This window comes from Eucyclogobius newberryi, unplaced genomic scaffold (assembly GCF_026437365.1).
Source record: "Eucyclogobius newberryi isolate DKJ021-1_F unplaced genomic scaffold, fEucNew1.0.hap1 SCAF_15, whole genome shotgun sequence".
In the NCBI taxonomy this organism is placed as follows: Eukaryota; Metazoa; Chordata; class Actinopteri; order Gobiiformes; family Gobiidae; genus Eucyclogobius; species Eucyclogobius newberryi.
The window spans coordinates 15,008,889-15,021,472 of record NW_027315779.1 but is presented as its reverse complement, the minus strand read 5'-3'; the positions used below and the strand labels follow the sequence as shown (position 1 = coordinate 15,021,472).

Genomic DNA, 12,584 nt, shown 5'->3' with positions numbered 1-12,584 from the left:
AATTGTGTTATAGATCTATAAGATTCCTTTTAGATCATTATTTAACATTGTATATAAATATTGTATGGTTATGGCAATCACAAAAAAATGTATGACACAAACTGCACCAACGACTAAGAATTGGGCCGACACCATAACTGAAATACAGATGCAATACAATGGAATAAATTACACACAAACACTTGGAAATGGATAAATTTGAAAGAATCTGGACGAAATGGGACTTTTATTTTGGAACTTGTGTGCCTTAACTTTTCTTTGTATGCCTTATTTCTCTTAAACCTTATTTTCAAATGTACCTAGTTTTATTTCCAGGTCCTGCCCTGTTTGAATATTGTATGATTATGAATATATATTACACCACTTCATAGTTCTACTAGACTAAATCACAATCGAATCAAAATTTCAACTTGAATGGACAACACAAAGGCAGCAATTTGTATCTATCTTATTAGTCATTAGTCATTATCTTATTGTTCTTAATGCTATTTCTGTCTTTTTATCAATTTGTGTTTAAAATATGAACTTTGAACAGAACCCTATTATTAAAACAAGAAATCACAAATCTAAATCAAATATACATTGCAATTCGATATTCTTCCCTAATTGCCCTACCTGTTCATATCATGTGTATTATTCGAAATTCCCAGCACAAACCAAACTAAAAGTCTGTAATTAGTGATTAAGTGCTTCTGGATGTATGAGACATTGATGAGCGCACATGGTCACTTAGTAGTGATGAGTGAGTTGGAGGCAGTTTGAACTCGTAAAACCGCACAGCATTTAATTATTCAAGGAGAGATTGTTGCTTTGAAATGTCTGATTACATCATCAGGCCGTGTGTAATTGCAGGTGTTTTCTCATTGATTGAAGAGCACCACATGAGCAGCATTAGCCCGTGACTACACTGTTAGTGAGTGGCATCAAACAAAAGCCTCTCTCCTCTTGTTACAGTGCATTCTTCACAATAGGATATGAGCAGTCCCCGTCTGTCCTTTTCAAACTCATGGTCGTAGCCTTTGAGGAACATATACTTACCATTCCAGCCCTAAAGCTTCACCACAGCTGTCTCTCGTCTGAACCCCCCATTACTCCATCAGGCCTTCTTCCTTTTGTTGTTGATGTCAACCTGTGACGATGGCAAAAAGTTCCCCCCTCGCTGACGCAGTCACGTTACTGTTATGTGTAGGCTGCTCTTGTATACAAACTCGGACCTGGTTTAAACACTGACACACTCAGGGTGAACTCATCTCTTGGTTTACTCTGGGCCCGCAGCCTCACTAAAGTGCACCGATCCATTGATGTGGGCGTCGTGTGTGCTTGCTGCCATAGCATCCCGTGTGCTTTCGGGCTATTACTCAGAAAACTTTTAGTCCTTGCAGCTGGACACTATCGGAGACCCAAATATGGACTTGTGCTATACGTCTTGTGTATCTGGTACAAGGTTGCAAAGTCTGCCCTTACTCAGAAATGAAGGCCGGCTGCTAGAGATGAAGGACCACGATAAAGACACGTGCGTAGACCTAGAGCATCTGAAGTGATGACATTATCCGTGGTAGCGTTTACACAAGGCATTCATATACATTATTTTGCAACACTAGAATGTTTAAGAATTGTATGACATCTCGGGCTGTAAATATTCATTGATATATTCCATACAGAGCTTTGTTGCTTCCACGCCGGCCTTTACGGTTCAAGTGCCAAAAGAAATGTTGATCTTTTGCATTTCTGTAAAACCACTCAGGTTTATTAAGATCTTTTCTCACTCCAGATGGTGTTTAAGTTTAGTGTAGCATTGATTAATGGAAGGAAAAGTGTGTGATGAAATACAAATCAATTTTACATCCTTTTTACAGGCCTAGTGCTTATTCTGTAATTAGTTAACATTTTTGCTAAAAGCATCTTAGTCCCAAATGTTACAATAGTTTGCATCATCTGTGGCTGACGCTGTACGTCTGGTGAATGAGGTGGGACAGTCACTTTGGCCTTGGCACGGTTGGCTGCTGACGTATGCATGTTGTAATTGTGTTTGACTTTAAATAAGTCATACAGTAACTTCAATCTCTCCTGTTGCCATAGTTACCTCTTGCAGATATTACATTTATCACTCAAGCCAATTGTTCAGATGATGGACTGTTTTACATTCATCCACCTTTAAATCTCACTAAAAGTTTGTTTCCACTGAAGAGGCTTTGTAACATGAGGTAGGGACATTAAACTGTGTGGAAATGCTTTGTTTGCTTTTATAGAGAACAGAAATGCCCTGGGACCCTAAATGATGTACAGCTAAACTGTATATGAGAAAATATAGGTGTAAACATCTTTTGAAAAGATACTTCTGAATGTGTAGTGATACTGTGAATGTTGTTAGTGTTTTTTTTTTCATTTCTCTGCGTAGCTTCGGCTGTGCCTGTGTTCACTTGTTGCACAAGGTGCCAACGCGGCACGTAAACACTTTTTCATGAGAAGGAAAAGTGAAAGCAGCAGGCCCATCCCGAGTGGAAGCACGCAGGCGACAGAGTGCTGAGCACACTGAGCCCCTGTGAGGAGCAGGACCGGCCCCGTCTGGGACGGTGCCACACATGTGTTGTGGTCACCAGCTGCACACTCTGGTGCCACCAGCGGCCATTCCTCCACAGCCGCTCCCGGGCCTTGCTCCTGCCCACACGCCAGCAGCTGTTGTGCAATCACACACTAGGCTGCTCTTTGATTTTGCCTGAGTCCTGGGACAATTGAGGCAGGCAAGACCAGGCACATCAGCTATGTGACTGCAAAATGGTAATAGGAGACAGGAATATAAAAGACGACACACTGGTTGTGGCAGTGGCGGTCGACGGGAGAGTGGGCGACACATTCATATTCTTCTTGTGCATTTCTTAACATTCCTTTATCGTTTTGGAGTGGCATAAGCACAGTCTTTTTGTACTATGCTCCTGGTGTACTTGGTGAGCAACTCACCTACAGTAAATAGTAATTTAATTCCTCTCTAGGCTCTTGACGTTAAGGCCTACCTCATTTTGTATCATTATTGCAAAAGCTGGGGGACATTTGTGAAGTTGGATGTGGCCACTGATTGGGTGTGCCTTTGCCCGTGTGGATGTAGGTGTGTGCTTGTTTTCTGTTGGCTTTGGCAGCGGCATGTATTTTCCAGCTTAAGATCCTGTCGAAAAGACTTCTCTTTCCTGAATAACCCTGGCATTCTATTTTTCTTCTCAATTGATTTCTAGAGTCTTTTCATGATTGGATGCGTCATTTGTGCAACACAAGGTTCTTTTTGTGTTTTTTTTTTTAAACTAAAATGAATACAAGTTTAAATCAGATTGCTATATATTATTAATCTCAGATATAAAAGCATTATTTACAAACACTGGATCTGCCAGCTTTATAAGCTTTACCTATTGACTTTCAGATTTAGCCTCTATAATAGCTACATTCAAAAGTGCTACAACATGCCAAAGATTAAAGCCACAAAGCACATTCACTCTTTGCCCTCGCCGCACACATCCAGCTGTCGACATCTGCCCATTATTGCAACCGCACTTCCCTACATTTGTTACTTTGTGCTTCTTCTTGTCTGTTTTTCCTCCACAGAATAGCATTTGGCAATCGTCACAATGGAAGAAAAAGGTAGCGGGACAAGCAAAGGGGGAAGAATGCATGTAATATGAATTGGCCCGTGATATAGAGATAAAAGATCTGGGTTCAGTTGTAACAGGAGACATGTCGGATATTCCCTGCCAAGAGTCAGGAGGTGAGGGAGGGGAACGGGGGAGCAGCACTTTCCTTCATCTGCATTAAAGTGACACTGGAAAAGCATGCTTGGGTGGTAGGGCGGTTGTGGCGGCAAGTCAGTGTACACACTTAAGATTTCCTTCATATAATTAGCAGATTACGACCAATCTGATGAATCTAAAGCTTTGTTCATTGGTGGAGGATTTTAGTGCCTCCTGTTTAGATCGTCTTCCCAAGACAAGCACCTTCTCTTCTGTCTGTTTTCCTTCGATGCACAACTGTTTTACTGTCAAGAGAAGGACTGCATGGTGTTCTCTCAAGCTGACAAACTCCCAAATAGGCCAGGTAATTTATACTCTTATCCTGATAACGTTGCTTTTTAAAGCCTGAAAACACAAAGCCATAATCGTATCCAGATGGAACTGGTCCAGCACTGCTTGAATAACAGCTTTTTGGCATTTCCCTCCGTACGAATCAGATTTTGTTCAGTGTTTCGAGATGGCTTTTTGTTCAATTGCAGCACAGAAGTGAAAAAGATTAAGTCAAGCTGCAGTAAATTATAAACATTTGTCATAAATTAGAGTGACATGCATATAACTCTCCACTCTGGACAGCCCAAATGAAAATGTATTTCATTACAGAAATCAGCGTCAGGGGCTGGGGTGCGAGTGCCGGGCAGGACTTTGAATCGGAGCATTTCTGTTTGCTGCATATGCACATGGGTGCCTCAAGAGAAAGAAACTGTGCAATAGGGACCTCTCATTTCATTTTTACGATTTTCCTAGAATCCTTTGGAGAGCGTGGAAAGACAGGCATGTTTATGAAGGTTTCCAGATGGTCCCGCTTGCACCCCCAGCTTTTCTTTTCAGTTCTTGGGCCATGAAGGATTAATCAAAGTCAGTGGCAAGGGCTGATGGCTAAACACTGTGGCTCGCACTAAGCACTTTTAACTCGGACTCACACTCGGCCCTTGGGCTCACAGGGAAAGCTGAAACCCAAGGTTAAAAAGCCAAGCAAACTTAACTAAACCTGGGTTGACTATGTTCTGATAAATGAACTCTGGCCTTGCCTCTCTTTAGCAGCGTGCCTGATCTCCTCGGGTTTAAGGAATTTGTCTGAGCGTGGAGCCAGGAAAGCCAAAGGTAACCTTGACAAATACACCTGAACTCTGGTCTCCAGTGTGTAGCAGCGTGACTGTAGACACACAGAACCATATGGCACGCTCAAGAAATGGACCTCAACAAACTCAGGGCTTTGTGCACAAATTTATGGATTTTAATAACTGCTTTCTTGACATTTTTGGCTATTTCTTCTTGTTATAATAAGTTCAGTTGATTCTTGATGTAATTCGAACAGCAGAGAATGCTATGATCAAAACAACTTGTCTTTGTGTCAGACATTTATAGCCTTTTTCTCGTGGGAAAATACGGTAAGTAGATCTCTGAAAATATGATCATAATACGAGAGAAAGTTGAACAATAAGGTTTGTTTCTAATTATGAATCAGATATTTCTGTTCAAAGTTCACCCCATAGTTTCAATCATCACATCAGGATATTTAAAGCATTTGCAGCAGCTAAAACAAAGAAATTGTCAAGAAATGTAACTTTGAAACACTTAGGAGTGCTCTAAAAGCAAATAGAAGCAACATTTATTTTATATCATAAATGACCACCCACATGTTATTTTATTAACGAGTCTGTGGTCAGTTCTGAGATGTCATTTACATATGAGTCCATCTCAATTAACTCTGTATTCGAGACTATTTGAGTCGAACTATTAATATTCTGCATCGAGTAAATACTAAATAGTGCTTTATCCACATCATATCAATTCAAAAATACGCACTTGTGTTGTTTGTTTGTGTGTCTCTGACCATAATTTCCATGCCTTGCCGTAAATTGTAATCTCTTGTAAACACGTGGTGCAGCTTGAGTAAACAGTGCGTTGGCTGAACCAGATCACCTCAGACCCTGCTCCAGATCCTGCAGCAGGAAGAGAGCTGCCTGTACCTCTCCTTCTATGGGCTTTTCCATTTACGCACAGCACCTTATGTCAGCACCGGGTGGGAATTAAAAGGGATTCACCCGTGTGCGTAAATCAGTAGTCATCACAGTGCTAAGACGTACAGACCTTATATTCTGTATATACAGTATATTTAAGTCCTCAGTAAATGAGTTATAGGTTAACAAATGACATCCATTACAGTCATAATCAACCCATCATTCTAAAGTATCAGCCATGATTTATTTGTCTTTTATTGGGATCCCGAATAGCATCTGCAGTATACTGCCTCAGCTGTTCTTCACCTGGTCATGTAAAATCACAAATATTACAATTGATGTCATAATTATCCAATAAGCACACTCTACGACAGAGTACCTTTCAGATCATATCAATTATAATGATAAACATGCTCACATGCATACATTCATAGATTATATAGTATTTTATTTGATACAATTATGCCAGGTAACCATTTCATTATAGTCATTCTTGCTCCCATGAAGTGGTTTTATTTGCAGTACAAGCTAAATGAAGTCACCTTTATAAAACATGGCCTCATCTTTTCTTCATGTTGCTTCTGATGTTTATGGAAAACCTCTTCCATGACATGTGCTCTTCATGTCTATAAAGATTTTGGATTTGTGTGATGATATAAGACCTTTCAGTTTGTGGGCATGGGCTCAGGGCGGCGCCGTGTTCACAGAGTAACTTTGTGGGTCAGTGGAGAGAACAGGCCACCCTCCAAAACCTAACGCTACACACTTTACTGCTGCTCAGCAGGGTTTTACATACTTTTGTCAACTTTTACAAGTTTATTATAAACACAAAGTGATTGCATATGTTTGATTTACAACAGTTTGGTTCATGCTTTGAGCTGGGGCTGCCTCTTTAAAAGTTCCAGGTGTTGACCCTTTGTAGTCAGAACCTTTTATTACAGACATTTTGTTTTGATCTGTCTTTATCTTTACACAGACATATTGCTAATATTAACCTTAAATCACATTTGAATAATTTACAATTATCATGACCCTATACTAGTATGATACTCATATTCTAGTTTATGTATGGTCAGTGTTTCCTTTGAGATGAAATTGTATGACCGACGGAAAAAGCGGGAGACAGAAAAAGGAGTGCCGAGCAGAACTGGGACACTTGCTGTGCAGTGTCATAGATTGGATGTCAGACGATGACTTCGGGCCAGTAAATGTCCTCAAAAGGATTGTTTTTATTATTACTGGGATACACGCCATCTTTGAAGCTGCACTTACTTATGTTATGAAATAACTCGAAAACTGTATTTTCTGTGATGAAGATTTCGGTTTGTCATATCTTTTTACTCTTTACGATGTGCAGTGTTTATTCATGCATACATCATTTTCAACCAGGGATTCACCAAACACATGGATTCTATCACTTGTATTGGAGTCAAGAGAGTGTGATTGTCCTCTATGTCCACCTCTTCCTTTTAACTAGTGCCAGGTGGAAACTGTTGTCCCGGCTCATGTCACTGTGTCATAATGAGAGGTGTGGGCCTCTCCACCCTCATATCCACCCTCATATCCACCTGTGAGCATTCTGTGGGCTTCTCCACCCTCATATCCACACTCATATCCACCTGTGAGCACTCTGTGGGCCTCTCCACCCTCATATCCACCTGTGAGCACTCTGTGGGCTTCTCCACCCTCATATCCACACTCATATCCACCTGTGAGCACTCTGTGGGCCTCTCCACCCTCATATCCACCTGTGAGCACTCTGTGGGCTTCTCCACCCTCATATCCACACTCATATCCACCTGTGAGCACTCTGTGGGCCTCTCCACCCTCATATCCACCTGTGAGCACTCTGTGGGCTTCTCCACCCTCATATCCACACTCATATCCACCTGTGAGCACTCTGTGGGCCTCTCCACCCTCATATCCACCTGTGAGCACTCTGTGGGCCTCTCCACCCTCATATCCACCCTCATATCCACCTGTGAGCACTCTGTGGGCTTCTCCACCCTCATATCCACACTCATATCCACCTGTGAGCACTCTGTGGGCCTCTCCACCCTCATATCCACCTGTGAGCACTCTGTGGGCTTCTCCACCCTCATATCCACACTCATATCCACCTGTGAGCACTCTGTGGGCCTCTCCACCCTCATATCCACCTGTGAGCACTCTGTGGGCCTCTCCACCCTCATATCCACCTGTGAGCACTCTGTGGGCTTCTCCACCCTCATATCCACACTCATATCCACCTGTGAGCACTCTGTGGGCCTCTCCACCCTCATATCCACCTGTGAGCACTCTGTGGGCTTCTCCACCCTCATATCCACACTCATATCCACCTGTGAGCACTCTGTGGGCCTCTCCACCCTCATATCCACCTGTGAGCACTCTGTGGGCCTCTCCACCCTCATATCCACCCTCATATCCACCTGTGAGCACAGTAAAGTGCAAAGTGAGTTTTGACAGAGATTGAGACTTTAGTATTTCCTTTTGCCTATGGGCACAGATGAGGCAACTTATACTAAATACTCTATTGGATACGTTCAGCAATATATGACCTTATCTGCATTTAACATGTGAAGAACAATACAGGTCAAGATCGAAAAACATCAATCAAGATGAAATTGACAAAATTGACAAAAGAAGTTAATAAATTATACTTTAATGTGTCAATACTTGTAAATACATTTATCACATTAGTGACAGAATACTTCTGAATGAATGCTACATTTAGTTAGTTAGATGCTAAAGTTAGTTTAGCATCCTAAAATCTCTGTTGTTTAACATTTGACTATTCTATGTGTGACAACACAATCTTGAGCTTTCTAACAGCCAATATTACTCTGTGAGCAATTCATCTTCGTTTCTTTGTTTAAACAGCATCATTCTGTCAACAGAGCCTTGGACCTCAATTTCAAGATGTGGCCAGTTCAGAATCTCACTTGAACACAATTACTGATAACAACAACATTTTAATTTGGACATTGACCTCCACAGTGACTTTAAAGTAAGTTGCAGGTCTTGCAACAATTGGCTAAAATGGTTGCCAAATGATCACCGTGCAGGACATTACATTGCAGGACAACATTGTGGAGTAATGTGTTCTTAAAATGCGCCAGATGGTAAACAGACAAAACTGTGAGGAGTAGGTAAAAAATACCTACAGTAAAACACATTTGGCATGACCAGTAGCTCAATGATCTTTGACAGCGCAACATGTCCAGGGTTCAAGTATCAGCCTTGATCCTTCCTGTGTGAAGTTTACATGTTGGCTGGCTCCCTGTGTGGGTTTACCGTGGGTCGTCTGTTTTTTACAGTCCGCCCACATGCAGACCAGGTGGACCAGAGACTACAATTGTCTATGTGAACGCTGCGCTGAAGAAAACTAATGATCTGTTCAAAATATGTGCCTTCTGACCACCCAATGCATTCTCTGCTATACGTTCCTAATTCAACATGTTTTGGGCTGATTTGAACATGTTTCATTGTTTAGGATTTCATAGTGTTTCTATTTAGTGTGTTGGGAGGCCTTAACAATTGTTGGGTGAATCTGTGTCTGATCTTTTTACCAGGCGTTTTACAGCGATAGTGAAAGGTCAGCTGTGACCAAGAGGTACTTGGGATGAACTGGAAACTGGTCATTTTATGTGGAAAACTGTAGGCGCGGGCATTGTTTGGATGCTTTACTTGGACTGGAAACATTTGATCAGTTGTGTGTGTGACAAACTCAGAGCAAAGTATAAATTAATAGAATAAGTGTTTCCATTGTAAAGTCATAAATCTTGAGAGTGTCACATGCAAAAAATGTCAAAAACTATTATTTCTAAAAAGCATATGTATATGGAGCAAACTTTAGCATGTGAAGTCAAAAATATATCGTTGGTTGGTTCTTCACAACATTTTAGACACTACATTTTGATGATAAGTCCAGTTACTTATATATTTTTATATAACTTTGACATGATAATCTCTTGACTTGTGTGTAAAATGTTATCATCTCATACAAGAATTGGCTTATTTCTCGTGATGTAATTCTGTGTTCAGATGGAAAGTAGCTTTGTTTTTGTTTAATCAGCTCAGCGCACACTTCTCTTGTACAAGTGCTGATTAGAACTGTTCCAGTTTACAATGAGGAGTTGTGAAATCTTTGATGGCAAACAGCCGACTATTATGTCAGAGGCAGTGGCTGCTCTAGCAGTCTTGTCACAACACATGGATGGCACAAGTTTGAAGTCCTGGCACTCATTTATCCTCTTATGTGGGCCCACCACTTGGAAACATTGTGTATTTCCAACCACAAGTTGTCATCTTGTATCACAGTGTCAATAACATGAGATAAAGTAGACACGCCACGCTAACTTCTCCCTTCTCAAGTCTGGTCGTGTAGATGTGCTCTTGCTGCTTATGCCCTGCTCTGAGGCCTCTTCCTTTCCATCTGATTAGCAAACATTCTCCTGAACGCATTATACCTATTCCTATTATGTGTGCGCCTTACCCTAAGGATTAGGAGCACACATAACATTTTAGGTCCTACCACGGACCTTAGTCAAGCCATCAACAACACCTACGCTGTGTCAAGGAAATATTTATCTTTGCTTGTAGAGCGGCTTCAGATAGTGTCAACACTGCTTAGAAGCACAATCACATATGCGGATGGAAAACTAAGAGTCCTCCTAGAAGCATATGGGGCCATAAAGTGGTACAAGAGCATTAGCTCTAATTACACCCTTTAAAGCCTGTTGTGTGGCTGCTTTAGTGTTTCTCATTATGATGATTTTAACTCTATTCATTTACATTTTACCATTTTCTTTTCTGCTTTTCTGCAGTAACCACAACGCTATCTCCCGGCTCAGGCCATGCCAGAAGATGCAACGAGACAGAGAAGACCTACTGTGTGAATGGCGGGGACTGTTACTTCATACATGGTATAAACCAGCTGGCCTGCAAGTGAGTAATATTGGATTTCACCTGTTGTTACTTAGTGTTCCCGCGAATGGGTGGGTGCTATTGCCAACATCACATTCATTTCCATGTTGGTGCTACAGTTCTTTCCTCAGCAGCAGCAGCAGCAGCGGCAGCAGCGGCAGCAGCGGCAGCAGCGGCAGCAGCAGCAGCGGTGCATCAAAGCAAAGTGCTGCCCATCTGCTTAATGACCCACCTGTTGAGCTCAGTTTTTGTGTATCTTAACACTAATAATGGAGCAAAGCGGTGCTGTGCTCATCCTTTTAAGTCAAGTTTGGTGCACAGCGGGCTGAACATTAAAAGCCTTTTCAAAATGTCATGAGTCACTGAGTTTAGTGGGGAGCAAATATTTATGCCTCTTAGAGGCCCCCTGTGAGGTAAATAGAATCACTGCTTACACTGAAGGTCCTTGGCAAAGCAAGTTTTCGCCCACATCCAGAAGAAACGTTTTTGTAAAAAAGCTGACATTATACAATCAAATTGACTTGAATTGTTGCTCTTGGTCAAAGGAAATATTTAGTTCATAGCCAGTGACGCTAGCTATTGTTTTGTGAACATTGTTTGACCATGTGTCGACATCACTAGTCAAGGTTAGTTAAACTGAGAGCTGATGTATTGGCAATGCTTGTGCCCAGTTGGCCTGAGGAAGAATGCTCGACAAGCACCGAGGACATGGTTGCAACAGCCGTTCAATACGCTGTGTACAAATTGGAGGCAGCAATAACTCAATTGCTGCAGCTAATTCACTCAGGGCCGAGGCACAGCTCCAGAAAAGTTGGATAATGCAGTGGAGGCCTGCAGGGATTTGTTGCCCCTCAGCCATCTCATTCAATATGGGCCAAGCTTCAGTGGGCATTACTCACAGGCCAAACGAGGGCCACGGACAGTAAGCCGTATTTTTAAACTCTGTTTCTTCACTCTCTACACTTCATGTCATAAAGTGCTCGTGAAAAATCAAAGGTTAACTGTTAAGTGTCTCCTCTCAGTCAGAGGCAGTTGCTCATTAGATGTACTTGTTTATTATAGTTAGAAGAATTATAACCCGTTGCTATGTCTTCTTTTCCAAACACAAATATAATAGGTTTTGCTGCTGTATTAAATCTGACTTCTGCAAGCTCACCTGATTTGCACATTATTAGTTTTGGCTTTCATCTTCCAGCGAGGTCTCCTTGTCTAGGTGGTGCTTTTCCCCTGTAAGGCTGCATCACTCAGGATGAGTAATTTAAGGCTAAATGTTATGGTGCTCCTGGGAGACATTGTGTGTAACCAGTAAATCACAACCAGTGACCTTTGTTAGAGTGGTGGTCTACTTGTGACTGCAAGAGGAATGTGCGTCCCCCTAAAGAAGCACAGTCTGTCTTCAAATCATTGAATCTACAAACTGTAAACTGTAAATCTCACCTATAAAATAGTCTATTGACTGAATGTCTTGGGGTAAGTTTGTATGTTTAATTACATACTGTGTATGTTTTAATGAATGAAACTACAAATTGCCTAATGTTCCAACTCTGTAGGCTCCACTGATTTGATACAATGCTTTATGAATGAATGATTAGTTTGTGGAAGCCATCAATGAAGAGATGGTGGCCAGTGTCTGTAAGTGTGTTCCATGGCCGCTGTAGCGTTTTTACTTTTGTTATTAATTACGTCATAACTTGAACGCTTCCCCGTGCCCGTGTGTACTTAGGGTAACTGCCGCAAATTATAGTATAAGAGGGAGTTCAATGTAATGGGACATTTTGGCTCATATATCAGTGGCTATGAAAATATTTAGCTTTCCAAATCTAAACCAGGTAATTTCTGGAAAATGCCAGATGTAAAATAGGGCTGAACTCGTCCATTATAGAACTACACCATAGCAACAAAACTTATAAACAAGTATTAAACC

At 41.5% G+C, this 12,584-nt stretch overlaps 1 protein-coding gene across 4 annotated transcripts in view; it reads left to right on the top strand.

Moving 5' to 3' along the window:
- Positions 1-12,584, top strand: part of nrg2a (neuregulin 2a) — a 68,575-nt gene that overhangs the window by 45,744 nt on the left and 10,247 nt on the right. For all 4 annotated transcript variants that reach the window (XM_072446195.1, XM_072446196.1, XM_072446194.1 and 1 more), the window contains exon 4: positions 10,561-10,681. In XM_072446195.1, the coding sequence (XP_072302296.1) occupies positions 10,561-10,681 (121 nt within the window). The remainder of the gene's footprint in view (positions 1-10,560; positions 10,682-12,584) is intronic.